Source organism: Aotus nancymaae, unplaced genomic scaffold (assembly GCF_030222135.1).
Source record: "Aotus nancymaae isolate 86718 unplaced genomic scaffold, 86718_ANA_hifiasm-v0.15.2.pri h1tg000014l, whole genome shotgun sequence".
NCBI classification, from domain to species: domain Eukaryota; kingdom Metazoa; phylum Chordata; class Mammalia; order Primates; family Aotidae; genus Aotus; species Aotus nancymaae.
Window position 1 is genome coordinate 121,312,860 of NW_026988425.1, and position 27,828 is coordinate 121,340,687.

The window sequence follows — 27,828 nt, forward strand, 5'->3', positions numbered from 1 at the left end:
GTTTTTACCCCCCATCAGAATTGCTCCGGACCAGCAGGCAGCACGCGCTGGGCGAGGGAGGGAGATTCGCTTCAGCTGCGAGCCCCAACACTTGCCATCCATCTACTGAGTATAAATTGACTCTTCCGTATAGGATACCCCTCCCTCTCCACTATCCTCCACCTGCGGCGGACTGCGCGAGACCTGGTACATTTTAGAAAAGTGCCTGTGCTGAGACACGTAGGAGAGGAATCTCACAGGGACCTGCTGGGCGTGGTGGATGGGAGTCTTTAGACTTCCGCGGATCTTGGCGTTCCCACATCTTTGAAGTAGGGTGACAATCGGTAACTACTTCCGTACTGTTCCAATACTTCATTCCTAACGGTGGATAAACTAAAAGTGATTATCTTTGCACGACCGCGGCAGGACTCGAACCTGCAATCTTCTGATCCGAAGTCAGACGCCTTATCCATTAGGCCACGCGGCCGCCAACAGCTGTTTAGCAACCCATAACATATCTCCTCCGCCCGCTGGCTCGCTTGGGACCAACCCACCTGCTCCTTGAGAAGGGGAGATTGGCCTTTGGTTCGCTGCGTTCTGCGGGGAGGGCCCACCCGGAAGTCCCCCTTCTCCCCCCGCGGGCGGACCGCTCCATTGGCGGCCCTCCTATTGGTCGCGCTGGGAGTCTCAAGCTTGCCTCTCGGGCCGCCGCGGGACCGAGCCGGGCGCAGACGGGAAGTTGCGGCTGCCAGCGAGGCGGACCGGCAGGGCGGAGGCCACACGCCACGCCGAGGCTGCGTAGGCCGCGCGACGGAGGACGCCGCGCCGTGGACTCGGGGCCCGTGGAGCCGCAGGCCGGGAAGCACCGTGCGGACCGAGGTTGTCGGCGGGTTCGGCGGCGGGGAGGCCGGGTCGCTGAGCGGCGCGCGGCCCCTCCCTCTCCAGTCAGGGAGCGAGGCCCGGAACAGGGCGGCGGCTGGTCCCAGGGCGCACCGCGGCGGCGCTGTCGGGTGCGGGCGGGTGGCGGGGCGCACGGGGGTGGCCGCCTTCGGCCGGCTGGGCCGGGGTCTGGGTGTGGGTGGGGGTGCCAAGAGACGGCGGCCCACCCTAGGGGTTCGAATCCGGGCGCCGGTCCTTCTCGACGTTAGGCCCTCGGGCCGCGCCGGTCGCGGTCATGGCAGCTCCGGTTTGCAGAGCGCTTGCCTGGAGCAGGGCCGCGCGACAAAGTCGCTTGTGTCACCCAGACAGCAGCCCTGCGTGACAGGTGGAATTCGTAACCCCATTTCACGGAGTAGGATGTCGGGGCCTGAGGAGCTTGCCCAAGGTCGCACAGCTCCAGAGAGCCAGAAGCGGGTTCGAGCCCGCGTCGCCCTTCTCCAGAGTCTGCGCCCTTACTCGCTGCCCTCGGCTTCCCCACGTGTATCACTGACAGAGCTGCGTTTCCCCAGGCGGGGTATTGAGGTTTCCCAAGTTTTGAGGGTTAACAACAGAAAATGTACCTGAAGCCCCTGGCGCAGGGCCGGGGACGCAGTAAAGGCTCAAGGAATATTGACTGTGAACACACCTGTTACCTATATGGAAAATAACGCTTTATCTCATCTGTCTCCTTTAGGATTTGGGGTGGAAGGCAGGCATGGTCAAGCCCATTTCACTGACTGGAGAGCGGAGACAGGACGTGTCTCTCTCCACGTCTTCCAGCCAGTAAGAACAGCCAAGCTGGAGCCCAAAGCCAGGTGTTCTGACTCCCAGCGGGGGGGTCCCTGCACCAACCATGAGCCGCCTGCTCTGGAGGAAGGTGGCCGCCGGCGCCACCGTCGGGCCAGGGCTGGCTCCAGCTCCGGGGCGTTGGGTCTCCAGCTCCGTCCGCGCGTCCGACCCCAGCGACGGGCGGCGGCGGCAGCAGCCGCAGCAGCAGCCGCCGCAAGTGCCATCCTCAGAGGGCGGGCAGCTGCGGCACAACCCATTGCACATCCAGATGCTCTCGAGAGGGCTGCACGAGCAAATCTTCGGGCAAGGAGGGGAGATGCCCGGCGAGGCCGCGGTGCGCCGCAGCGTCGAGCACCTGCAGAAGCACGGGCTCTGGGGGCAGCCAGCCGCGCCCTTGCCCGACGTGGAGCTGCGCCTGCCGCCCCTATACGGGGACAACCTGGACGAGCACTTCCGCCTCTTGGCCCAGAAGCAGAGCCTGCCCTACCTGGAGGCGGCCAACTCGCTGTTGCAGGCCCAGCTGCCCCCGCAGCCCCCGAGTTGGGCCTGGGCGGAGGGCTGGACCCGGTACGGCCCCGAGGGGGAGGCCGTACCCGTGGCCATCCCCGAGGAGCGGGCCCTGGTGTTCGACGTGGAGGTCTGCTTGGCAGAGGGAACTTGCCCCACATTGGCGGTGGCCATATCCCCCTCGGCCTGGTAAGTAGGGGCGGGGTTGGGGACATACGCAGGCGTGGGGGCCCAGCTGAATAGTTCATTTCGGTGAAACTTTACTGAGGTCCTGTATGTGCTGGGTGCTCAAGTAGGGACTGCCGATGTGAATTAAACAGACTAGACCCCTGCTTCTCTGGGACTGACACGCTTTCTGGTGGGAAGATCACAGGCAGTAAGCAGATACCCAAGTTGATGTCAGGCAGTAAAGGCCGTGCAGAGAATCACAGAGCACTGTACATAAGACCTGTGGAGGCCACTTAGGTCACCATGATTTGGTGCCTTTGCCCCTCCCCTGATAGTATCATGAGAAGTTAGTGGAGGTCTGAGTTGTCAGAGAGTCATTTGAACAGTGTTTCTGTTTGGGGAGCTATTGATTATTTTGAGCAGTAGAAAGCTCCTTTTCGTGGGACTGTCCCAGGCAGTATAGGACATTTAGCATCCCGAGCCTTTCCCATAAAAGCCAGACCAAGCCCCACCCCCACCGTTTCCAGACGCCCCTTGAGGTGGCTTCTGGTTGACCACCCCTAGCTGAAAAGCATTGCTTCCTTCCCCCAGCCTTCCAAGCAGGCATTTTGGTCCCAAACAAATATATCCAATCTCTCTTTTCTTTTTAAATAACTTTCTAAGTGCTACCCAAGTTTCTTTTCAAACAATGATGGCAGTACTGTTTCTCCCCTTTTTTTTTATTCTTCATTCCAGGATTAAAATACTATTTACAACCTTAATGCTTTCAGGCATGGCCAGCAAAAAAAGTTGGCAGTTTCTTTATTCCTATTGGAAGCTACATCTTTGTAAAGAAAGCTGCGAAATGTTAAATATGCAGTTGAAAATGGTGAAAACATGGCTAAATAGATAAGGTAGGCATTAATGGCTGAAAAGAGCAAAACTGGATGATTCCACATTGATTGAGTTCCAGTTGCAATGAGAATCACACTACTTATGATATGTAACTTGATGGTCAAAGTAAAGGGGAATACCGGCCATCATTTGAAAAGATAAAGTAGGCTTTGGTGGCTGAAAGAAAATTAGGAAACCAGGGACAAGAAAGATGTGTTTTGATCTTTTGGTCATTTTTGGCCAAGTTACCTAAAGTCCCCTTTTCTCTTCCTCCTCCTCCCTTTCTCTCCTTTTACTCTCCTCTCCCTCTCTCTTTCCCTCTCTGCCCTCATTCTCATTCCATTCTTGCCAGTGGTACTCGGGGCATTGCTTAAGTTGGCCTGGGCTCATGCTGGGACCTTCTTCTTGGGAGTCTGGTGGGCGGGTGGGTGCCCCGTGGTGCCCTCGTAGCAGTCTGCTTTGAACCCGGACATGCCCCTGCCCCTTAGCTGTATAGCATTAGGTCCTGGGCCAGCCTACAATTTCCAGTGGGAGGGAAAAGCCTTCATCAGCTATGAGCCTCCCCCAGGACAGCGCCCCAAAGGCTATGGGTAAGGGCTTTGGCTGTCAGCCTAGAGGGACATCTCTCTGGCTGTCAGTGTTTATGTAAGATTGACAGGAAAACTAGCATTAATGGCATGAATCCCTATTCATCTTAAATTTGGCCACCTTCTTTTTAATCACAAATAAGCTTATAATAAATAAGATGGCTTCATGCACAGCTGTAGGGCTGCATCTTGACACCAGTGTGGCTTTTTAATGTAATTAAAGTCCCTGTTATCATGGCCTCAGCTATTTGGCATTCTTTAGCCTTGTCTGTGGTGTTTTAAGGGCTTTGACATGCTGAATTAAAAATTGGGAGTGGGTTTCTTTCAGTTCCTTGGCTTATTTTCACCATTTGGAATATGAGTTAGATTTTGCCAGGTTTTGCCAGGTTTAAAACTAGGAACCTCTTTTTGCTTTCTCTTTGAAAGAAGTTTGTTTTATATGTGTTGAATCTGTTGAGGCAGATACTCCCCTTCCCTTCCATAAAGGTTGCGAGGAGCTCCTTTGCAGCTGTGTTGTCCACATGCGGCCTCATCACTCACTCTGATGCTGAGTGAGCCTTCACTGTTCAGAACAGTCTGTGGTTTGCAACAGGCATTTTCTCAGTGACCATTCCCCCACACCTAGCCTCATGGACCTTGAGCAAACTGCACCTTTTCCAGAATCGGTGTCGGGCCCCCAGCAGGCAGCACTCATCCCCTATCCCTCCACCCCCACCCTGTCACATGTGCATACATTTTCTCATTTTCCAGCACTTTTCCCTGGTCTCTCACTGAGGGTGGTTGCTTCTCCAAGGGGTGTGATTTGCTCTTTGTCCCCTAGAATCTTTTCAGCCGTGGGATGATTCATCCTCTACATGTGTGCAGCATTTGTCTTTTTTTTTTTTTTTGCCACTTCAATTAAAAAAGTCTCCACCGTGGGTTCTGTTATTATGTCTCTCCTTTACTAGCACTTTGAACAGTAGGTGGTTTGTGCTTACAGACACTAGGGGTTGAGCATGTTCATAAAACACCTCAGAGCCGGATGCAGACCCAGTGAACACTGGGCCTAGCAAACACCTCAGTGGCCCAGGCTATAATACCTGCATGTAGGTTTTGTAGCCTGGTAGTTCCTTTTTTATGTGTGGAAGTTTAAAGAAGCTCTTGTAGCTCCTGCCCGCCAGCACCCCCCTTCCCCTTCCTTTGCCCAACACACCTGACCTGTAGCTCTTGGAGTTGGGAGCACCCTGTGGTCTCACTTGTATCCCCAGCTGCCAGTATGTGACCTGGCATGTGGTGGTAGGTGTGCAGTGGGTGTTGTGGAAGTTCAGTGTCTCCATGGTGAACCTGTCTGCCTCTCGCCTCCCTCAGGTATTCCTGGTGCAGCCGGCGGCTGGTGGAAGAGCGTTACTCTTGGACCAGCCAGCTGTCGCCGGCTGACCTCATCCCCCTGGAGGTCCCTGCTGGTGCCAGCAGCCCCACCCAGAGAGACTGGCAGGAGAAGTTAGTGGTGGGGCACAATGTCTCCTTTGACCGAGCTCATGTCAGGGAGCAGTACCTGATCCAGGTAAGGTTCCTGGGGCCAGCTGAAGGTTCTGGCATGGGATGCATGGGATGGGCCAGGAGCCCTCGTCTCAGTGGTTAGGGAAGGCACTGCTTTCCTGGGAGGAGCCCTTGTCTCAGTGATTAGGGAAGGCGCTGTTTTCCTGGCAAGTGTCTCTATTGCCTTTGCTGCAGCCACAAGGCCCGTCTGTTGGCCAGCTGTGCCTCTGGTCTTTGCCTCGCTGTTCATGTCCCCAGGAAAGCCTGGTGTAGGATTTAAGTTGTCAGAGAGTAATGACCTTTTTCTCTGTGGCATTTTAGAGCTTAGTGTGGGTCTTGAAGGTTCTGAGCTACAGCCTGGGCTCACCTACCTTAACCACTGATGACTAGTGTGAGCTCCTTAACATCTCTCAGTCTTAGCTTTCTAGGCTGAAAGAATGAAACCTCATAGGATTAATAGGAGGGTTGGAATAACGCCTGCGTGTCAGACACTCAGCACTCTGCCTAGTGTATACTAGTGGAATTCTTTTTTCTTTCTTTCTTTTTTTTTTTTTTTTTGAAACAAAGTCTCGCTCTTTCCCAGGCTGGAGTACAGTGGCATGATCTTGGCTCATTGCAACGTTCGTTTCCCAGGTTCAAGCAGTTCTCCTGCCTCAGCCTCCTGAGTAGCTAGGATTACAGGCGCCTGTGACCATGACCAGCTAATTTTTGTATTTTTAGTAGAGGTGGAGTTTCACCATGCCGGCCAGGCTGGTCTCGAACTCCTGACCTCGCGATCCACCCACCTTGGCCTCCCATAGTGGTGGGATTACAAGCATGAGCCCCCACACCTGGCTCGTTGTGGCAATTCTTAATTTTATGAAAAGCGTTTTTTCGTTGTATCTTCACAACAGCCCTAGGAGACAGTCCAGGCAGGGGAGAACAACCTTAGCCTATAGCTCAGATAGCCTTGTTGACAGGCCCGGGGCCACAGAGCTCTTGAGTAGCAGGTTGGGACCAGACCAGATAGCCCTGAAAGCTTTGTTTTGGCCACTCTGTCCCCAAGTTGCTCAGAGCTCTTGCTGGAAGCTGGGAAGGACTTGCACACTGGGATTGAACCAGGCCTGCATCTTAAAGGGTGGCTAGAATTTGGGAAGGCAGGCCCCTTACAGGTGGCAAGGAAGCTGAGGATTCTGTATTTTGTGCTAGAGGCTGTGTGCCAGGAGGGGAAGCTGTTTGAAGAGCTGAGGTAGGGCCGGAAGTCCAAACCATTAGAGAGTGGTGGGCCGGCCCCACAGTTGCAGCCTCCCTTCTTTCCTCCTCCTCCTCAGGGCTCCCGCATGCGCTTCCTGGACACCATGAGCATGCACATGGCCATCTCAGGGCTTAGCAGCTTCCAGCGCAGTCTGTGGATAGCAGCCAAGCAGGGCAAGCACAAGGCCCAGCGCCTCACAAAGCAAGATCAAAAGTCCCAGAGGAAAGCCAGAGGAGGTCCAGCGGTGAGAGTACACTGCGGGTGGGCAGGAACATGGTGCTTGGGACCCCCTCAGCAGCCCGTCTGGCCTGAGGCCAAGCTGATCTGCCTGTCCCTTGCTCTCTGGTTCCCAGATCTCATCCTGGGACTGGCTGAACATCAGCAGTGTCAACAGTCTGGCAGAGGTGCACAGCCTTTATGTAGGGGGGCCTCACTTAGAAAAGGAGCCTCGAGAGCTGTTTGTGAAGGGCAGCATGAAGGACATTCGTGAGAACTTCCAGGTATGGTACTGGACGGGACTGGGGAGATGGGCCTGATCCTGAGACCTGGTGGTGGTTCTGGGTGCCACCCACCTTGCATCTTCTTGTCACCTTGTGCCAGGACCTGATGCAGTACTGTGCCCAGGATGTGTGGGCCACCTATGAAGTTTTTCAGCAGCAGCTACCACTCTTCTTGGAGAGGTGAGGGGGAGCCCATGTGGGAATCTCTGGGAGTCAGTGTGTTCCTGGTCCCGAGGCCCACTGTATTCAGGTGGCATTGGTTCTTTCTCAGGTTGGGGACCTTAGCTTTTCTAGGCAGAAAGAATGGAGCCCTCTGTCTAGAGGTGTCCATCTGGGACCTGGGCTCTGAATTTCTACAGAGGTCCCGGGAGGAGGGCCATGGGGCTTTGCTGTGTTTCCTGTGCATGTCCTGGTTTACCATACACCTTCTGTGAAATAGATCCTGAGCCAAGGGTTTCATGTACATTGTGCTTATGTTTACTCATGAGTCCATCTTCTGACGTGGCCCTTGTGTCGCTGAAAATTGAGGTATATTTGTACCAAAGATATTGAAAGAAAAAAAGGAAGGAAAATTTGGATATAACTTTTGACTCCCCTAAAACTTAACTACTAATAGCTTACTGTTGGTCGGAAGCCTTAGTGATAACATAAACAATGAATACATATTTTGAATGTTAAATATATTATATACTGTATTCTTAAGCCAGAAAAAAAATGTTTTAAGAAAATCATGAGGAGAAAATGTTTACTATTCATTAGGTGGAAGTGGATCATCATAAAGGTCTCCATCCTTGTCTTCACGTTGTGTAGGCTGAGGAGGAGGGGGGTTGGTTTTGCTGTCACGGGTGGGTAACGCAGAAGAAAATGAGTGTGTAAGTGAACTTGCATGATCCAGACCTGTGTTGTTTAAGGTCACCTGCATTTTACTGCCCAAGTTGTGAGGTTTGTGCGTGATGTTTTTCATGTATGGGATGTTTAGCACAGTGCCTGGCACACAGTCCATGTGTTGCAGCCATCTTCACTTTTGCCATCTGTATTTCCCACATTACCCCTGAGGATGGGATGATACTGTTTCCATTTGATAGATGAAAGAACTGAGGCTCTGAGAGATGGGGTGACTTAGGGATGAGTGACAGTAGAGCTGTGATTTAATCCCTTGTCTGTCTGACTTTTGAGCTATGCCGTGTTGGTGGCTGGGTTGAGGATTGCTAGAGCAGCTCAGGGATTGGGACAAAGTCTTGCCTCCTGTGGTCATTTATGGCAGCTCCTGGTGTTTGCCTCCAAGGTGTCCTCACCCGGTGACTCTGGCCGGCATGCTGGAGATGGGTGTCTCCTACTTGCCTGTCAACCAGAACTGGGAGCGTTACCTGGTGGAGGCACAGGGCACCTATGAGGAGCTCCAGCGGGAGATGAAGAAGTCGTTGATGGACCTGGCCAATGACGCCTGCCAGCTGCTTTCAGGAGACAGGTAGCCAGGCCTTGGGTGGGTAGGATCTAGGCAGGGGACTGGCAGGTGGGAGGCCTAGCCTTTGGCTCAGCCTTAGCCCTGCCCTAGTGGACTGGCTCTGTAGGTACAAAGAAGACCCCTGGCTCTGGGACCTGGAGTGGGACCTGCAAGAATTTAAGCAGAAGAAAGCTAGGAAGGTGAAGAAGGAGCCAGCCATAGCCAGCAAGTTGCCCATCGAGGGGCCTGGGGCCCCTGGTGATCCCATGGATGAGAGAGGTGGGGAGCATGGATGGGAGGTAGGGCAGGGGTTGTCTCTGGGAAGGTCCTGTGATTGAGGGGGTCCTTGGAAAGGGGTGCTCCAGCCTTCTGGAGATGAGTGGTGGGGGCAGGTCTTACTAAGAGTTCCTGCTCCTGTTCCTGATTATTTTCCCCTACTCTCACAGACCTCGCCCCCCCAAGTGAGGAAGAGGAGTTTCAACAAGATGTTGCAGCCCGTGCCTGCCTGCAGAAGCTGAAGGGGACCACAGAGCTCCTACCCAAGCGGCTCCAGCACCTTCCTGGACACCCTGGGTGAGCCCTGCCCACCCCCAGTAGTGTATCTAGAGTCTAGCCCGTGCCATTCTCAGGACAGCCCTGATCTGGGTTCTGGCACAGAGGCAGCATGCACATGTGCACTTAGACCCAACTGCCATTCATTCACACCATCTTCAGTCCTGTTCTCATTTGCTAACTCTGGACCGACTCACTGGGCTCTTTGAGCGGCATAGTGTTCTGAGTACCAGCAGTGCACTGGATGTGGCAACCACTGGGTGTACAGACGGGAGCATGGCTCCTCTCCAGTCCTGGGGCAGCTACTGGGTGTACAGATGAGAGCATGGCCCCTCCTCTCCAGTCCCGGGGCAGCTACTGGGTGTACAGATGAGAGCATGGCTCCTCCTCTTCAGTCCCGGGGCAGCCACTGGGTGTACAGACAAGAGCATGCCTCCTCCTTTCCAGTGGCTCCTTCTTTCTAGGAGGAGCCAGACATGCAGATCAGCCAGTGCAGCTAGTATCCATAGAGTGAGCAGTGTTGAGGTAGTTCTGACTCTGCCTGGGGAAGTAAGAAGGCTTCCTTGCTGCCAGCTTTGCACTCGCCTGACCCTGAAAGCAAGTGTCCTGGGTGCCTCGCTAGCCTCAGCCTGGGCTCAGCCCTGGTGAACAGCCTGTACTAGAGAGCCCATAAGAACTGGCGTTTCTCTAGAGGAGTAGGGAGGCCAGATCTGCTCCCTCCTCTGGCCAGAGTTACCCCCGATGAAATGGAGTTTGGGAAGGAGCCCCGTCCTGGGCCAGGGTATGCTTCTGTGTCCTGGCTTCTGACTAGTCCATTGGGACTGAGTGTCTTTCCTTTTTGAAATATTCTCCTAGAGGATTCCATGGGGATCCTGGCTAAAGCATCCCCGAGGAGGGGATGGTGGCTTTAGGCTGTAGTCACTAGAAAGCCCCAGGACTTTGGAGGGTGGGTGGGGCACATCCTGGGAGAAAGAACCTTCCCCCCAGCAACTGCCCTTACTGTTGTGACACTACTGTCTTCCTGGTGGGACGTAGATGGTACCGGAAGCTCTGCCCCCGGCTAGACGACCCTGCATGGACCCCAGGCCCCAGCCTCCTCAGTCTGCAGATGCGGGTCACACCTAAACTCATGGCACTGACCTGGGATGGCTTCCCTTTGCACTACTCAGAGCGTCATGGCTGGGGCTACCTGGTACCTGGGAGGCGGGACAACCTGGCCAAGCTGCTGGCAGGCCCCACCCCGGAGTCTGCTGGGGTGGTCTGCCCCTACAGGTAAGGCTCAGGCCCAGGAGCGGAAGGGGCTGGAGTCTAGGGAGCCCTTCCTCTGGCTGGTCAGCTCAGGCTAATGGAAAGAGTTTGGGTTCAGGAGTCTAGATTCAGAAGAAAACAAAAGAATCTGGGTTCAGGTTTTTTTCCATGGCTCCCCTTACTCTTTGGGTCTTAGAGCCCTAGTAGGGAGTATGTCGAGACTATCAGAGTGAGGAGGACTAAAAGCCCTACTCTTGGGCACAGTACAGCTGCCTTCACAGGAACATGCAGAGAGCTGTTGCAGATGGCAGGGAGATGGGCTTTTCAAAAAGTGTATATAATTTGAGTGAAAATTGTGGGCCAAGCAGTGCTTCCCTCATTTGTTCCCCAGGGAGCCCCATGACCTAGAATGGTTGTCCCCATGTTGTAGTTGACCAAGGCTCAGCTGACTTGTTTGAGATCACAGACCCTGAGCTTTAAACAAGCAGGTGTTGGGGAGAAACTTACAGGAGCCCAGAGTTAAGAGTCCTGGCTCTGCAGGGCGGCCTAAGTTCCTTGTGGAGCTGTCAGACAAAAGGGGATGGGACTGGCCTTGTTCCTTTGAGCCCAAGGGTGGGTGAGCTGGCAGGAACCAGCTTGTAGTTGGGCCCTGGGTCCTGTCCTCCCAGCTATGCTCTGAGAGCTTCTCAAGACAGCAGCTCTGCAGTGTAAGGGAAACTTGGATTTGAGTGAGATGAGCCTCAAACCCCAGCCTGCCGCCAGGGTGCTGACATTTTCAGTTTGTCAGTCCCTGTCTAAAAGCCAGGGGAAGTGCTGTCTGGTTCTGCCTCAGCTGATTCTGAGGACCAAACAAAGGGAACTGCGGAAGGCACCAGCAAGCTGCCAGGCTGAGTGGGCATCTGGTAATGAGAGGCTGCTGCTGCTGTTCTCTGCCCAGAGCCATCGAGTCCCTGTACAGGAAGCACTGTCTCGAACAGGGGAAGCAGCAGCTGACACCCCAGGAGGCCAGCCTGGCTGAGGAGTTCCTGTTCACTGACAGTAGCACCATGTGGCAGACGGTGAGGGCAGGCTCTGAACCTGAGCTTTGGGGAGGGGAGGTCTCTGTACTCCATCTACCCAGGGAAGCGGCAGCCTTTTGGGTGGGAGGCTGGCACTGGTGGCTCACCCCTGACTAGCCTGGGCTGTCTGAGTGCCATGCAGGGAGGGGCTGGTGGATTGGGGCCTACCCAATCTCCTGCTTCACTCCTTTGGTCCTTGGGCCCATCCAGCTGGAAGAACTGGATTACTTAGAAGTGGAGGCTGAGGCCAAGATGGAGAATTTGCAAGCTGCAGTGTCAGGTCAACCCCTAGCTCTGGTGAGCAGGGCACCTCCTCAGGGGTTCTCTGGGTGGGTTCTGGTGGCAAGGGCTTCCTCTTCCCTACATAGCTCTTCCCAGCCAGAGTTCCCTGGGTCGTGGGGGGCTGGAGATGCCATCATGCCCCTGGGAGGCCCCACACATGTTGAAGGCCAAGGAGACAGCCTGAGACCTCATGGCCATCATGTCATTTCCCAGCTGATGATGACAGTTTCAGGCCCTTTTCCCACCCGCTACCCCCTGGCCCTTGCCGAATGCAGGTGCTGGAGCAGGGCCTGATCTAGGTGTATGGCCCCCACAGACTGCCCCTGGTGGCTCCAAGGACAGCCAGCCTACCTATCACCATGGCAATGGACCTTACAATGATGTGGATGTCCCTGGCTGCTGGTTTTTCAAACTGCCTCACAAGGTGTGTCATGGGTCATGGCCTTTCTCGTTGTGTCCACTGTGCTTAAGGCCCACAGCAGGCCTTCAGGTCACACACCTGACACTGTCCTTTTTGTGGGAATGACTAGTAGTGGGACAGTATGATTTCAGGCACATAACTGTCATCGCTCAGCTTTTGTTTTTCTAATGAAAAGTAGCATGGAGCACGGTGGTGGAATTAAATGCTATGGGGTATGTCATATGTCTGGCACCACATCTGGTACATGATAGGTTCTGCTGACTGATTTATGAGGGGATCCAGGTTCGCTCATGTCTGTGTCTTGGGGGGTGGGGGTGTGCGTGTGTGCGTGCGTGCGTGATGCAATCAGGAATTCGCCTCAGGCTGCTGAGGTTCTGGGCTCAGTGTTGGGAGGAGTGCAGGTGCTCACGTTGGTTCCCCATCCAGGGGTCTGCCACCTGCCTCCAGCCCCTGCTTCCTTTGCTCTGTCCAGGATGGTAATAACTATAATGTGGGAAGCCCCTTTGCCAAGGACTTCCTGCCCAAGATGGAGGATGGCACCCTGCAGGCTGGCCCAGGAGGTGCCAGTGGGCCCCGTGCCCTGGAAATCAACAAAATGATTTCTTTCTGGAGGAACGCCCACAAACGTATCAGGTGGGCCACCCTGGGAGGAGTCCTGGGACTCCTTTCCCCCTCTTCCACCCAGGGATCCCTAGTTAACCCTGGATTCCCATGGAGGGCCAGCCTAGATACGGTCTAGAGGCCTGGCTACTTTTGGTCCTGTGCCATGGACCTCGGGCAAGTCTCCCTCCAGCCTCAGTTTCCTTGTTTATGTGAAAAAAAAAATTCCTGCTGTCAGACCATGAGAGCCCTTGGTAGCTCCCAGAATCCCTTTGTGTAACTGCTGGAGCCATGGGATATGGCTGAGGACCATGGAGAGCTGGTGGCCTGTAAGCCCTGTTGGGGCTGGGAGCTCGCTCTTGTAGTCTGGAATGGCAAATGTATTAATCTTTGAAGGCCATTTCCAAGGCGGTTGTGGCTACTGGCACACTCTCATGAACCAAGTGGGTGTTGGGATGGTGAAGTCTGCCCTGCGTGTAGGAAGAGGCAGTGGTGGAAGGGGCGCCTCATGGATCCTTCCAGAGAAGAGCAGAAGCTCACTCGGAGGCCTGGCCAGTTCCCAGATGGCTTATGCTCTTGATTGGTGTATGTGTCATAGGGCCTGAGGCCTTGGTTGAGCCTGAGTCCAGTCAGTGAGGCTGGGTAATGGGTATAGCAGGTCTGGAGCGGGGCAGGTAAGGACTATGGTGGGATGGGGGTAGATTCTGCTTCCCTTGGCTGTGCTGAGTCTCCCCCTGTCTGTCCCCACAGTTCCCAGATGGTGGTGTGGCTACCCAGGTCAGCTCTGCCCCGTGCTGTGATCAGGTATGGCCTGCTGAGTGGTTGCAGGGATAGGAGACCTGAGGTGGGGTGGTAGGTCCTAGGGCCAAAGCAACCTGCTAAGACCCATCTCCTTCCCCTGCACTACACCAGGCACCCCGACTATGATGAGGAAGGCCTCTACGGGGCCATCCTGCCCCAAGTGGTGACCGCTGGCACCATCACTCGCCGGGCTGTGGAGCCCACATGGCTCACTGCCAGCAATGCCCGGGTACGTGTCCTTCCTTCCCCAGGTCTGTGGAAACTGGGATCTGAGGGCCTTTTGATATTTAGCGAGGAGCATGAAAAGGACCCTATGATCTGGGTCAGGCAGGACCCTAGTTCAGATCTGGCATCATGATTCTTGTTCACTCCTTTGGTAAATGTGTTCTGGGCACCCTTCCTGGCCAGACGATGACAGGCACAATAGCTACAGCGATCATAGACGTTAGATGGGACCTTGTATGTGAGGGTCCTGGCAGGGCGCTAGGCACAGAGCAGATTCTTTACCCATCACCCCAGTTGCTGAGGGGGGCTGTCTCTGGAACTGGAGTTTCAGCAGTGCTGTCTGGCATTCTCTAAAGCCATCCATCCCCTCAGGAAAGGCTCCAGCTCTTTCTCAGTCAACTCTGGCTCCAGAAATGGGGTAGGAGTCTCATTGGGGTATCTCCCTCTTCCCACAGCCTGACCGAGTAGGCAGTGAGTTGAAAGCCATGGTACAGGCCCCACCTGGCTACACCCTTGTGGGTGCCGATGTGGACTCCCAAGAGCTGTGGATTGCAGCTGTGCTTGGAGACGCCCACTTTGCCGGCATGCATGGTGAGCAGGAGCCGAGGTCGGGGCAGCCCAGCCCCTCAGGCAGCATATCCACACTTGTGATGGACATGGGCCGATGTTCCTGAGCTTCCTTTCTCATTCCTGTGTCTCTTCCAGGCTGCACAGCCTTTGGGTGGATGACACTGCAGGGCAGGAAGAGCAGGGGCACGGATCTACACAGCAAGACAGCCACCACCGTGGGCATCAGCCGAGAGCACGCCAAAGTCTTCAACTATGGCCGCATCTATGGTGCCGGGCAGCCCTTTGCTGAGCGCTTACTAATGCAGTTCAACCACCGGCTTACACGGCAGGAGGCGGCTGAGAAGGCCCAGCAGATGTACGCTGTCACCAAGGGCCTCCGCCGGTGAGGGTCCCTCTCCTGTCCACTTTAACACTCAGAACCCAAGGCCTGCTTTACTGCCTTTTAGTACTTATCTGTTCTGTCTCCTGCCCATTGCTTGAACCCCCACCTAGCCCGTCTCCTTCCACACCTGTGTGACCTAGCTCCAGGATGATTTGTCCTGTTGTGACATGTGCTTGCTTTATAGTCAGCCTTAAACAGATTTCCCTCATGGGAGTAAAGCCATACTTTTGGTATACTGTCACCAGGTGGTAGCATCTTGACAATTCTGATTATGCTGCATAAATAATAATGTAGGGGTTGCAAACTCAGATGCCTCCAGGGAACGAAAGCAAATGGAGTGGGTGGAAGAGGAGTTGACAGGAGGGTGCTGTGGCAAATGAGCATGTGGGCTGCTGTTGATACAGGAGAAAGCATTACCAGGCCTCCAGGTTACTTAGCCTAGTTCGCAAATTGTTTCCTCTGATAGTACTGCATACTGTGTACTCAGGGCCTTAGCAGGCTTTCTGGAGGGTTCTAAAAGCGTGAGGGAGGAGAGCTGCAACTTCCTTACGTATAATAGTGTCCACGTTGAATCAGCTGGGTCATTGTGGAAACTCACTTTCTCGTGAACAACTAAAGTTAAGTATGTGATAAATGATGTAGCGGTTGGTGACTGTAAATGCAGGAAAGGGCAGCTGAGCATCCTTCAGAGCTGATAAAGCGATGCTGGGTAAGGCTTGTACCATGAGCATGACTGTAAATGCAGGAAAGGGGAGCCAAGTATCATCCAGAGAGGATGAAGTGAGGTCGGGTAGGGCTCGTACTGTGGGCAGCATGTGCTGGTGGAGGCGAGCAAGGTGGTGGGGCTTTAGTTGTGGACACCTTTGAAAGTGTCACAGGAGTTTGACTGTGGGCGCAGGTGGTAGAAGCCCTGGAACTCCTTTGTGCAAGTGAGTGACGTGTCTCGAGCCTTCAAGCAACAAGCCTTGTGATGTCTGCAGGTTAGATGGAAGCTGGGAGTCTAGGGTCATGGCAGTTGAGAAGGGCAACTTGGGCCTGGCTCTTGTGTTTTCTGCTTCTGCGAATGCCCCCTCCCCTTCAGGGAGTAGCCTGTTCTTACTCCATCTCCCCAAATTTGGAATGATGGCCCTTGCTGCCTTCTGAATAAAAGGCTGGTGTTGGGCATTGGGCAATGCAGTGTCTAAGGAAACAAACAGGACCATAGGAATAGTGGCCTTGTGTGCTGGAATCTTTGTCCTTTATTGGGCTCCTGTCTGGGTTGCATCTCCTCCTAGCTCCATGACCCTAGGCAAGGCACTTAAGCCTCTCTGAGCCTGTTTCTTGCTCTGAAGACAAGCCTTAAGGGGACTGGCTTAATGCCAGTGTTTTTGAGAATTGAGTGATATGTGAACACTCCTTATCAAGGCAGTAGTGTGGCACAGGAAACACTCCCGTGGGAATGACGGTATTAACACTTCCCCAGGTATCGGCTGTCAGAGGAGGGTGAGTGGCTGGTGAGGGAGCTACACCTCCCAGTGGACAGAACTGAGGGTGGCTGGATTTCGCTGCAGGATCTGCGCAAGGTCCAGAGAGAAGCTTCAAGGAAGTAAGAACCTTCTTTGTGTTAAGGATAGAGGGGGAGGGGAGGGGTCTGGGCTTGCCCCAGAAGAGCTTAGATGCTTTTTCAGCTTTGAGAATGCTAAAAGACAAACTCTCCCCTCTGTTTCTGGTCCCTTAGGTCACGCTGGAAGAAGTGGGAGGTGGTTGCTGAACGGGCTTGGATGGGGGGCACAGAGTCAGAGATGTTCAATAAGCTTGAGAGCATTGCTACGTCTGACATACCACGCACCCCGGTTCTGGGCTGCCGCATCAGCCGAGCCCTGGAGCCCTCAGCTGTCCAGGGAGAGGTATCTTGCTACCTTCGGAGCATGGGTGGGTGGACCAGGGAGAGCAGGGCAGAGCTCCCTGTGGACCTTACCAGGGTTTGTCAGTAGGGCCAGAGTGAAGCTTCTCTATGAGCTTTACCTGACCTCCTAACTCTAGGGTAGTTGGTATGTAGCAGAGTCCCTCACCTCTGCCCCCCCTTCTCTCTGCAGTTTATGACCAGCCGTGTGAATTGGGTGGTGCAGAGCTCTGCTGTTGACTACTTACACCTCATGCTTGTGGCCATGAAGTGGCTGTTTGAGGAGTTTGCCATAGATGGGCGCTTCTGCATCAGCATCCATGACGAGGTTCGCTACCTGGTGCGGGAGGAGGACCGCTACCGTGCTGCCCTGGCCCTGCAGATCACCAACCTCTTGACCAGGTAAGTGGGGCCTGTGGCCTCTCTGGTGGTCTGGCCAATGTGCTCCGGGTGAGAGCTTCTTGGGCCACACTGGGTAGTTTTCAGTTTTCATCCCCCTAGAAGTGAATGTTTCAGCTTTTTCTAATTTTTAAAAGCTTAGAGAGTCCTAAAAAAAAGTTGTCTCAATTTTTTAAAAATGATTTCTTGTGTTTGAAAATGTCAAATACCAAGACTGATCATTGAGGAAGAGTGAGGTTAGGGGAATTGTTCCAATGGGTGGTACTCACACTTTTCTATTTCGAAAATCAAATGACAGAAGCCTTCTCTCATTTCACAGGGAATTGAGATGTTTTTCTTTGACCCATAAATGTTTTCTTAAGTGCCAAAAGTTTGTTATTTGACTGCTAACAGAAAACATTATTCATGGGGACACTCCAATGTGATTTTTAAAATATCTTTTATATACTGAGTTGTATTTTCTTATAGTAAAATTCCTAGTTCATATGGATGAATTAAATGATATTACCGTTCCATGTTATTCTACCACTCAGAACCAGTTTGGGAACCATGATCTATCCTGATTAATGGGTAAATAACAGATGTTTATGATATTCAACATTGTTCCCATTGCCCTCTTCATCATCTCTGGGGGGTTATGCTTAACACATCTAAAAGTCCTCATTTATGCTTCAAACTCTGGCCCAATAATTGGAAGTAATTTCTTCTATCAAACTGGGGAAAAAGTGTGTTTGGAGTCCATATTGCATTTCAGTATCTCAGTGGGAGGTTAGGCTGCTGGATGGAAGACAGTACTGGCCCTTGACTTTCTTGATTTAGCTAAGTGAACAGATGGGGTATAAGTAAGGGGTATGGGGTCGGTGCTCCAGGAGTGATGATCTGTTCACAGGAGGGGCATGACTGTGAGAGGAGATTGGGTCTCTTTCAGGTGCATGTTTGCCTACAAGCTGGGGCTGAATGACTTGCCCCAGTCAGTCGCCTTTTTCAGTGCAGTCGATATTGACCGGTGCCTCAGGAAGGAAGTGACCATGGATTGTAAAACCCCTTCCAACCCAACTGGGATGGAAAGGAGATATGGGATTCCCCAGGGTGAGCACAACACACTTGTTCCTCATTACACGTTGGATCTGAGGTGGACTAGAAAGTGGGTCTTAGAGAACAGGAAACTTGAGGGTCCAGGGAATCACTCTTGACTCATGCTATATTGTCCCTCACTTCAGCCACACCAGAAATATAGTGCATTCTTAAGTGACAGAAAAAAAACTCTGCTTTAACTACCAAACAAGTAAATCAGAAAGCTTTTTTTCTATTTAAAATGTATCTCAGACAGACTTATTTTATATACAAAGAAAACAGACCCTCTTAACATGTAACATTACCGTCGCACTGCTCTCAACCTTTCTCCTTTCTGACCTTCACATTAAGCTCCTCTGCTCACTTCTGACCTCTCAGTTATAGTTCCAGAGGTGGCATCCTAACCAATTTGCACTATCTTTCAGGTGAAGCGCTGGATATTTACCAGATAATTGAACTCACCAAAGGCTCCTTGGAGAAACGAAGCCAGCCTGGACCATAGCTCTGCCTGGAGGCTGTATTTGCTCCCGTGGAGCTTCATCGGGCAGCTCAGGCTCCCAAACTCAGGCTTTCAGCTGTGCTTTTCACAGAAGGGCTTGCCTAAGGCCAGCCATTTTTCAGTAGCAGGACCTGCCAAGAAGATTCCTTCTAACGGAAGGTGCAGTTGAATTCAGTGGGTTCAGAACCAAGATGCCAACATTGGTGTGGGCTGTAGGACGAGGGGCATTGTTGCTTGTTGGGGAAAAAACGAAGCAAAAGCCCCAAAGTTCATATTAACTCAGGCATTTCAATTATTTTTTCCTTCTCTTTTTGGCTGGTTCTTTGTTCTGTTCCCCATACTCTGATGCAGTGCCCTAGAAGGGGAAAGAAGTAATGCTCTAATGTGATCAAACCTGCTCCAAGGCAGTGGAAATAAAAAGAAAAAACAAACACCTCTTTATCTTCTCATCAAAGCCTGTGTTAGTCATGCTTTCCCCCCTTTCCCACTCACAGGAGTTAATTATGTTGAAGAGGAGGGAGTCCTCCCAAGTGTAGAGTAAGGTAGTGCCAACTCCTCCTCTTAGGACTTTTGCTATACTGAGGAGACTCATGGGACGGAATGACAGAAGAAGCCATTGGCATCAAAATGGCCACTTGACTCCTGAGTGCTGCTGCCAAGTGGGTAAAGGAATGGATGGGAGCCTGGAGTGTGATCATCTGAAGAAGGCATGTTCCAAATCCTTGAGAAGCCAGAAATCCAGGGCACTTGTATGTAAACTTCCAATTCAGAAATGGGAGTGAGTCACTGATTTGCTACTTATTAGACAAACCTCAGGTGAAAACTGTAGGTGCTAGAAGTAAGGAAACCTTGGGCTTTGTTTCAAAGGTGTTGCAGGGATGGGGGTGTGGTACTGTAGGAGTAAAGGGAGAGGAACAAACTGCAGGGGAAAAGGATAAGCAACTGGCATGAATTGAAGGAAGAAGCCTTAACCCAGACTAATGAGTGGCCTTTCTTTGAATGAGGGCATGACATGAGAAGTAAACTAGTTTCTGGGTCAGGCTGCTACAGCTGCTCATCATCCAGTAGTTTAAAAGATAATAGAATAGGACCCACAGCAGGACACTGTTTTGTTACCACCCACTTCCAGAAGTGTTTACCAAAAATGTATATAAGTTAGGGCAACTTCATAGGATTTGGTGTGGTCCAAAGTTTACAAGCCTCTGAGAGTCCTTGGCGCTCATCTTTGCCTGATCACCTTTTAGCCCATTCCCAGTCTGTTGCCCTTCCACTAATCTGTGACTGCTCCCAGACAGAAGCCAGCACTGACCTCTTCGTTTTCGTCTTCGCCTTCCTCTCGAAGAACCATGTCTAGGATGTTTCCTTTGATCTTGAAGTCTCGTGAGGTGCTGAGCTTCATGTGCTGCATCAGGTTCACCTGTGACGGGATTGTGAGCATGGGAGCATCTCCCTACTCATAGGTCCTGCCAGGACGGCTGAAGCCATTTTCAGTGCACCTGACCAACCTTTCAGTTTCTACCTAAAGCAAGCACACACCCACTTCCTGCTGTATGCTGGGGAATGGCCATCAGATCAGGAATAGCAAAAAGGCTGAGTGTGGTGGTTCATGCCTATAATCCCAGCACTTTGGGAGGCGGAGGCAGGAGGATCACTTTAGGCCAGGAGTTTGAGACCAGCCTGTCTAACATAGACCCTGTCTCTACAAAAAATATATATATACAGAAAATTAGTGGGGTATGGTGGCATATGACTGTAGTACAAACTATTATGAAGGCTGAGGCAGGAGACTTGAACCTGCACTCTAGCCTGGGGGACAGAATTAGACACTGTCTCTTAAAAAAAGAGAGGGACAGATGGCAAACACAAATGGACCAGAGTCTCTTTTCCTCCACTGTAGTTGTGCTGCTTTAGTTTGCCAGATCCCGTCAAGGTAAATGGAAATGGTGGCACATAATAGAGCATGTTTACCTTGGACTTCTTAGAAAGGTGGATGAGAAATTTTTCATACTGTTCAATGGCAAAGATGAGGTTAGGGATTGGCTTGGTTTCCCGAAGAACTCTGGCCTAAGGGCAAAAAACGTGAAGAAGACTTACATTTCAGGTTGAACCGATTTCTGAAGTTTTCCTCTGAGGCTGTCACTTCCAAAACTGTATGGCTTTGAGGGAAACTAGTGTGTCTCCCAATCGAATGCAGTTTTACTTATATACCCATAATGTAAAATTTTTGGCAGTTCAATCTCAAAGGACCCAAATGCCAGTAGAGATAATTGCAGTGGTCCTTTCCATTTATAATCCCATTGTTTGTTGTTATCTAGAGACTGGCTGAGGAGGGCAGGATCATTTGCAGAAATTTAGTTGCTTTTCTGACTTGATATTCTTACGCCTATTCTCGCCCTAGTTGTATTTCCTTGTTCTGGTCTGCATATGAATTTTCACTGCTGGGATTATATATCTTTCCCCCCAATTTGAGTTGTAATTTGTAGGTCCTTCTACATTTTTTATTTGTATTTTTTTTAAACCCATGAGGACACTGTACATTTTTTTTTAACATTATCTTGGAGATAATTCCAGATAGTTGAACATTTAGATGTTTATTTTTTGTATGTTTGTATAACACTCTCCAGTATAAATATACTATAACCTATTTATCCAGTCCTCTATTAATGGATATCTTTGTTTCTAATATTTCACTTCTATAAGCAATGTTGTGAGGACCATCCTGTACACAGGCCTGTACATCCTAAAAGTGAAATTGTTACATCAGAATGTGTATCTCCTGGGATTCATTAGTAGTTGCTAAGCCCCCAGAGAGGCTGTGCTCGTTTTCAACTTGGCCAGCAATGTGCTAAGTGCCTACTTTCCTGGACCCTGGCTGACTCTTACAGATCTTTGAGAGAGCACATTCTGCATTCACCAACTTTACCTAAAAATAATTTCCCCCTATGGAGTATCATAAGTTATTTTACTTTAACCTAAAAATAATTTCCCCCAATGGAGTATCTTAAGTTATTTTACTATTTTTATTTCAACCCCAGATTTTCTGATGCTTCCTGAATAAAACATGTTTTTGGTTCAGAGGAAAAATAAGATGTTCCATCTGATCATAAAATCCCTGAGTTGAGAAGGAGCCATGTATACCACACACACCACGTAACACACACAACACATACTTTGGTAACAGCTCTATAGAGCTATAATTCATATACCACACAATTCACTCACAATGTACATTTTTTTTCAGTATTTTCAGAGTTGTGCAACCATCACCACAATCAATTCCAAAACATTTTCATCACCCCAAAAGAAATTCCATACCCTTTTTAGCTGTTGGTTCCCCCCATTACATCTCCCAACCCACCTAGCTCTATGCTACCACTAATCTAGTTGACCTTTTTAGATTTACTTAATCTGGACATTTCACGAAAACAGAATCACACAATGTGGTTTTTTTTGTCACTGGCTTCTTTCACTTAATGTTTTCAAGGTTCAGCGACAACCACGTTTTAATGGTCAGCGTCAGCAGCTTACCATGGCTGTGGCAATGGCAGCAGTTTTCTCCTTTTTCTCTCCCGTATAGTTCAGGCTTTTACTCTTCTTATTCTAAAGAAACAAACACATTGTCTTGATGATTTTTCTGTAGAGCTAGCATGCTTGTGGTAATTTTTTTTTTGGAGACAGTCTTGCTCTGTCATCCAGGCTGGAGTGCAGTGGTGCAATGTTGGCTCACTGCAACCTCCACCTCTTGAGTTAAGTGATTCTTGTGCTTCAGCGTCCCAAGTAGCTGGGACTACAGGCACGTGCCACCAAACCCAGTTAATTTTTCTATTTTTATTAGAGATGGGTTTTGCCATGTTGGCTAGGCTGGTCTCAAACTCCTGGCCTTAGGTGATCTGCCCGCCTCAGCTTCACAAAGTGCTGGGATTACAGGCATGAGCCACCGTGCCCAGCTGTTAGTAGTAAACAGGATTATCTGTGCAACAGGTGATAGAAGATGCGGAAAAAATGTGATGTTTTGTAATCTTCAGATGGTTTTCAATTGCTGGGAGGTATATAATCTGTTGTTCTTAGAGCTGGCACATGGAAGTTGAAGGCAGGACAGTTACTGCACTGGGTCAGCCAAGGGGCTGGTGAGGTACTAAATGGTTAACATGGGGACTGTAAAGGTGGTGGCAGGAATAGGCAATTCTATTTGTATTTCAGCCAGTAGGCTAAATGGATTCCATAAAGGAGAGGAAGTTGAGGAGGCTGCTGCAGGGCCCTGCAGTCTTCCCACTTACAGGCAATCACCAGATATATTCTATTTTCCTTAGTCAGCAAAGCCAAAACCAGATACATTTGATGTGCTACGGGTTATCATTCTCAAGAACGGGTTAAAGAGTCACAGGAACACTTCCCCATGTTGTAAATTATTGGGTAATATAAAGAAAGGAACCAAGAGGCATAGGATTCTGATAAGGCAAAAGAAACTCAAGACCTGAGTCAAGAGACAGGAGAAAAACCACCAAAATGTAAGGTACAGAAATGTAGGAAGCTTTTACCTCAACAGGAGTGCTAAACCTCAGGGAAGGAACATACCATGTTCCACGAGGACAAGAGAATAAAGAAACAGACCTGAAAATACAGAGAAGCTATGCCAGTGGAGCCATGAAAAAGGAGGCTGTTCCACATGCCATGTTCTGGACAATAGGAACTGGAGACATTCCAGAGGGGCTGGAACGCAGAAATCTGTTTTGGGCCCTGGAAGGCAGGGCAGAGGACGGTAGAGGGTGAAGCCCTATTAAGTGGGAGGCAAGGAGGCAGTCACAGGTCGACCTCACTGACCAAGTGGGAAGTGAACCATCTTCCCAGAGGTTGTATCAAAGATGGGACCCCGTTGAACTCCTTGGATCAACCCTGTTCCCTGCCCATTCCAACGGATCCAGGCAGGACAAAATTAGAGCTGGAAGACAAGCATCTTTTAAAGGTATACAGTTCTGGGCAGGATGCTAAGAGCTGGAGCAATGGTTTTCGTTGCTTTCTTCCCACTGAGATCTAAGGAAGTGAGGAAATGAAGAGGGGTTACAAGAGAAGAAAAGCTCAATAAGAGATGTGGAAAATGCAATCCCCATTTCTAGATAAGAGCTGGAATTAATGGAACCATGCATGGGCTCTTGCCCAGAGGCACTCATTAAGTACATCTCACAAAAACAGAAAAATGTAAAATGTTTGCCTGCAGATCAGCTGACTCGTCAGTAAGGCTTTACGTGGAATATGGATGGAGGAGGAGGAAAATGCCCAGGGAAGAAATGAAACTGATTACTGTGTAATGGGGGGAAAAGAATAGCGGTCTAGGAGGTAGCAGTGATTCCCAGAAGAAAATGCTTGAGAATGGGGTCAGAAACATGAAAACGCCAAACCCTCCAACATTTTACATGTCAACAGGTATCAGGTCCGACTCTAGAGCAATGGTTGGCTGACTACAGCCCATAGTATAAAATGCCACTGCCTGTTTTTGACAATAAAATTTCATTGGAACATAGCCATGCTCATTTATTTGTATATTGTCTATGGCTGGTTTTATATTGTGATAGTAGAGCTGAGTAGGTGTGACAGAGACTGTATGACCCATATTTACTATCTGGCCCTTTACAGAGAAAGTGCCAATTCCTGCGATCGAGTCAAACTAGCTGGGTTCAAGTCTCAGATCTGCCTCTTCCTCATGGTGTGTTCTTGGGCATTCTGATTACTCTTTCTCATCATGCATATAGGAATAACTACTAATTACAACCTGTAGCTAGGGTGAATGAGATGATGTGTGAAAAGAGCTTAGCACACCTGGTAGAGGTTCTCTAAGCATTACCTGTTCTAATAAAATGATTAGATAATGTGACTCGTGAATCATAACAAGGGTAGTAAATAGGATCTAACAGCAGTAATTCCCAAACTCTACTCTATGGAACATTATTCTGCCAAATAGAAACATTGATTATTTTTAAAAAATGTTCTTGAATAGGTCTGAAAACTACTAATGAACATACTGTTGGAACTCTCAGCACTGCTTTTATTTTTCTTGAGACAGGATCTCACTCTGTTACCCTGGAGTATAGTGGCATGATCATGGCTCACTACAGCCTCCAAGTCCTGGGCTCAACTGATCTTCCTGCCTCAGCCTCCCAAGAAGCTGGGACTATAGGCACATGCCTGGCTATATTTTAAAGGTTTTGTGGAGATGGGGAGAGGTCTATGTTGCTCAGTCTGGTCTTGAACTCCTGGCCTCAAGTGATCTTCTTACCTCAGCCACCATGGCTGGTCTCAGCACCTTTAATATGCAGATGGACGCCATGAATCTCTAAGATGAGAAATACGGTATGAGCATTTCTCACTGAATTCCTTTTTCTGAGGACTGTCTCAGTCTACACAGGATACTCTGTGGAATGTGGCTTTATAGGTATCATTAAGACTTGGAGATGAGGAAACTCAAAACCCCAATATGGGAATGGACAGATATATATCCTATATATATACAACAGATTCGTTTGATGAATGGCACCTACATGAAAATTTACAAGCATGAGGTTTGAGAAAGCATTCCTGCAAGCATTTGGGTGAGATAAAAGGAGAGGACCAGAAGTAAAATCTTTATGACAGCTGGCTACTGGCTGGATACAGAAAATGGATGACGTATTCCTGATGCAGATCACAAAACTGATACAAAGGCAAGGTGACAGACAGCCTCAACTATCAGCCCATTACTAAGAACTCCTTCAACTAAATCCAGATGACAGCCTACTTGATCGCAGATTCTTCTTTTTTTTTTTGACATGGAGTTCCGCTCCTGTTGCCCAGGCTGGAGTGCAATGGTGCGATCTTGCCTCACTGCAACCTCCACCCTCTGGGTTCAAGTGATTCTCCTGCCTTGGCCTCCTGAGTAGCTGAGATTACAGGCATGTGCCACCATGCCCTGCTAATTTTTTGTATTTTTAATAGAGATGGAGTTTCACCACGTTGGCCAGGCTGTCTTGAACTCCAAACCTCAGGTGATCCTCCCGCCTGGGCCTTCCAAAATGCTGAGATTACAGGCATAAGCCAGTGTCCAGCTGATCACCAATTTTTAAAGGGAGGGGAAAAGGCACCCTGAATACACATAATGAGGCAAGTTACCAATAGAATGATATTGTGCCTGTAAGTGATGCAGAGGCAGAAAACAAGTGAAGCATCACTATCAAAGTAGTCAATATCCATAGCTTTAATTGGTTCTAGAATCTTGGCTGAGATTGACACTTAGTGGACCCATTCTCTTTGATTCTTCAAAGATCAGTCACAGCCCTGTGATACATTTACTGCATGACTAAGTGGCCTGAGGTGATAGCACATCTCTCTCTTCTTCCTCTTTCCAACCAGGGGTGATTTTGTCCCTTAAGGACAACTGGAAGTTTCTGGAGACATTTTTTGGCTGTTACAACTAGGGCGCTGCTATCGGCATCTGGTAGGTGGAGGCCAGGGATGCTGCTCCACATCCCAAAATGCACAGAACAGGCTCCACAGCATAGAATTATCCGGCCCAATATGCCAATAGTAGTGAGGTTAAAAAACTCTGTTTTAAGCAAACAATAAAGACTCAAGTACTGCAGGAATCTGATGGTTTTCAGGGCCAGACGACACTTCGAAAGCCCCGGAGGCGCCCTCACACTGACTGCCTTCTCATTACAACCCTCTCCATGAGCTTGCTGCTGCTCTGCTCACACTCCCAGAGGACATCTCATGGCACGGACTTTCAGTCACCCAGAAATAAACCAAGCCCTTGAGCCCCAGCATGCTTGTTCCTTCCTTGCTCTGAATGCAAAGATCTCCTTGATGCAAAGCCCTCAAGCCTTGGCTCAGTCTCTGATGGGTGCCTCTGGCTTGTGGCAAGCAATGACAAAAGTTTATATACGCTCAGTTCAGGTTATCAATAGTCCCCTGGGCATGTAAGAAATCCTTTCTTGAAGATCTTTTGGGTACTGCCTCTCAATCACTTACCTGTACATAAGAAATGAAAGAATAACACAGGGGGGTCAGATGAGAACCAGACAGCTTCACCTGCAGCAAGGGAGAAGGAAACCAATATAACCCACAATGAAAGTGCTTCCCCCATTCCTAGGAAAGGCATTCTCAACTCACCAGCTTTTCCATATTTTTTGGAATTCCTCCAGAGCTCCGACACACCTGGAGATACTAAAAAAAAAAGATTCCTGGATTTAGCAGACTACCCTATGAAACTACAAGTCCTGCTGCAGTGAGCTGATGGAGTGTGACTCATCGTTCTGACAGGAGAGGGAAAAGAAAAATTCACAGAGAAGCTGAGACACAAGGGTTGCTTCTTCCTCTCCTCCAAAGCTCCTAAGCTTCCCAGACAATAGGTAATGAAGGGTTTGTTTCTAACTTTCTCATTTCTTTAAAATCTCCTCACGCTGGTAAGTCCCTGCATGTCAAAAACCAACAACTTGGCTGTTGTTCCTTTTAAAGATGCCAATAAAGAGAAGAGGCTCTCAGTATTTCCACTACAGCAGGTGAGCCACATGTAGCTAGAGCTGCACATTCTGAGAGCCACACTCCTGTGAGAAGAGACGGTTCACATCTTTCTTGGGTTATCTGTGCCTTTCTAAGTATTTAATATGGATCATTGCTAGAAACATAAACAGTAAGAGCAGGGTATGCCTTGTCTTTTTATAAAAAATTATTTTCTTCCCCACCTTAGTACTTGATCTATAAGATATTTAACACCTACATGCGAAAGGAATGAAAAAAAGGAATAAATATCTCTTTAGTGTCCAGACTGGTTAGAAATGGTATAATTTCTATGCAATATGGGCTCAGATTTAATTCAAGTTATAGTTTAGATTAAACCTTGGAAGGCATTTGAAAGAGGCATTCATTCTCAATCAGGTGCCATATACATGCCAAGGAATTAAGGGCCTCCAAAAGCAGATTTACTTTTTGTGAGACAGAGTCTTCCTCTGTTACCCAGGCGGGACTGCAGTGGCACGATCTCAGCTTACTTAACCTCCACCTCCTGGGTTCAAGCAATTCTTCTGCCTTCAAGCAATTCTCCTGCCTCAGCCTCCTGAGTAACTGGGATTACAGGCACCCGCCACCACACCCAGCTATTTTTTTTTTTAGTAGAGATGGGGTTTCACCATGTTGGCCAGGCTGGTTTGAACTCCTGACCTCAAGTGATCTGCCCACTTCGGCCTCCCAAAGTGCTGGGATTACAGGTGTATGCCACCGCGCCTGGCCCAAAAGCAGATTTAGAATTATAAACTGTTTTTCCCTGGCCTGTGGAGATGCCTGCCACCTTCT

General features: G+C 50.0%; 2 protein-coding genes and 1 non-coding gene across 7 annotated transcripts in view; 1 reads left to right on the forward strand and 2 right to left on the reverse strand.

Annotated features, from left to right (window-relative positions):
• Window positions 1-393: 393 nt before the first annotated feature.
• On the reverse strand, window positions 394-466 carry TRNAR-UCG (transfer RNA arginine (anticodon UCG)). The gene has a single exon. It is a non-coding gene; the product is annotated as a tRNA-Arg (tRNA).
• Window positions 467-1,669: 1,203 nt separating this feature from the next.
• POLG (DNA polymerase gamma, catalytic subunit) lies at window positions 1,670-23,801 on the forward strand. The gene is made up of 22 exons (XM_012463869.2): window positions 1,670-2,382; window positions 5,169-5,364; window positions 6,650-6,817; window positions 6,927-7,073; window positions 7,174-7,253; window positions 8,359-8,541; window positions 8,645-8,796; window positions 8,964-9,090; window positions 10,105-10,341; window positions 11,255-11,375; window positions 11,586-11,672; window positions 11,974-12,081; window positions 12,551-12,711; window positions 13,429-13,482; window positions 13,591-13,708; window positions 14,160-14,295; window positions 14,410-14,656; window positions 16,119-16,241; window positions 16,374-16,542; window positions 16,732-16,940; window positions 17,866-18,026; window positions 18,437-23,801. The coding sequence occupies exons 1-22, from the start codon at window positions 1,751-1,753 to the stop codon at window positions 18,511-18,513; spliced, it is 3,693 nt and encodes a 1,230-aa protein (XP_012319292.1). The 5' UTR covers window positions 1,670-1,750; the 3' UTR covers window positions 18,514-23,801.
• The window catches only part of FANCI (FA complementation group I), a 72,311-nt gene continuing 62,755 nt past the window's right edge, over window positions 18,273-27,828 (reverse strand). For all 5 annotated transcript variants that reach the window (XM_012463867.3, XM_012463863.3, XM_012463866.3 and 2 more), the window contains exons 33-38: window positions 26,650-26,703; window positions 26,509-26,568; window positions 22,039-22,110; window positions 20,479-20,574; window positions 19,820-19,927; window positions 18,273-18,865 (exon numbers count right to left, since the gene is read on the reverse strand). In XM_012463867.3, the coding sequence (XP_012319290.2) occupies window positions 18,803-18,865; window positions 19,820-19,927; window positions 20,479-20,574; window positions 22,039-22,110; window positions 26,509-26,568; window positions 26,650-26,703 (453 nt within the window). In that variant the 3' untranslated portion in view covers window positions 18,273-18,802. The remainder of the gene's footprint in view (window positions 18,866-19,819; window positions 19,928-20,478; window positions 20,575-22,038; window positions 22,111-26,508; window positions 26,569-26,649; window positions 26,704-27,828) is intronic.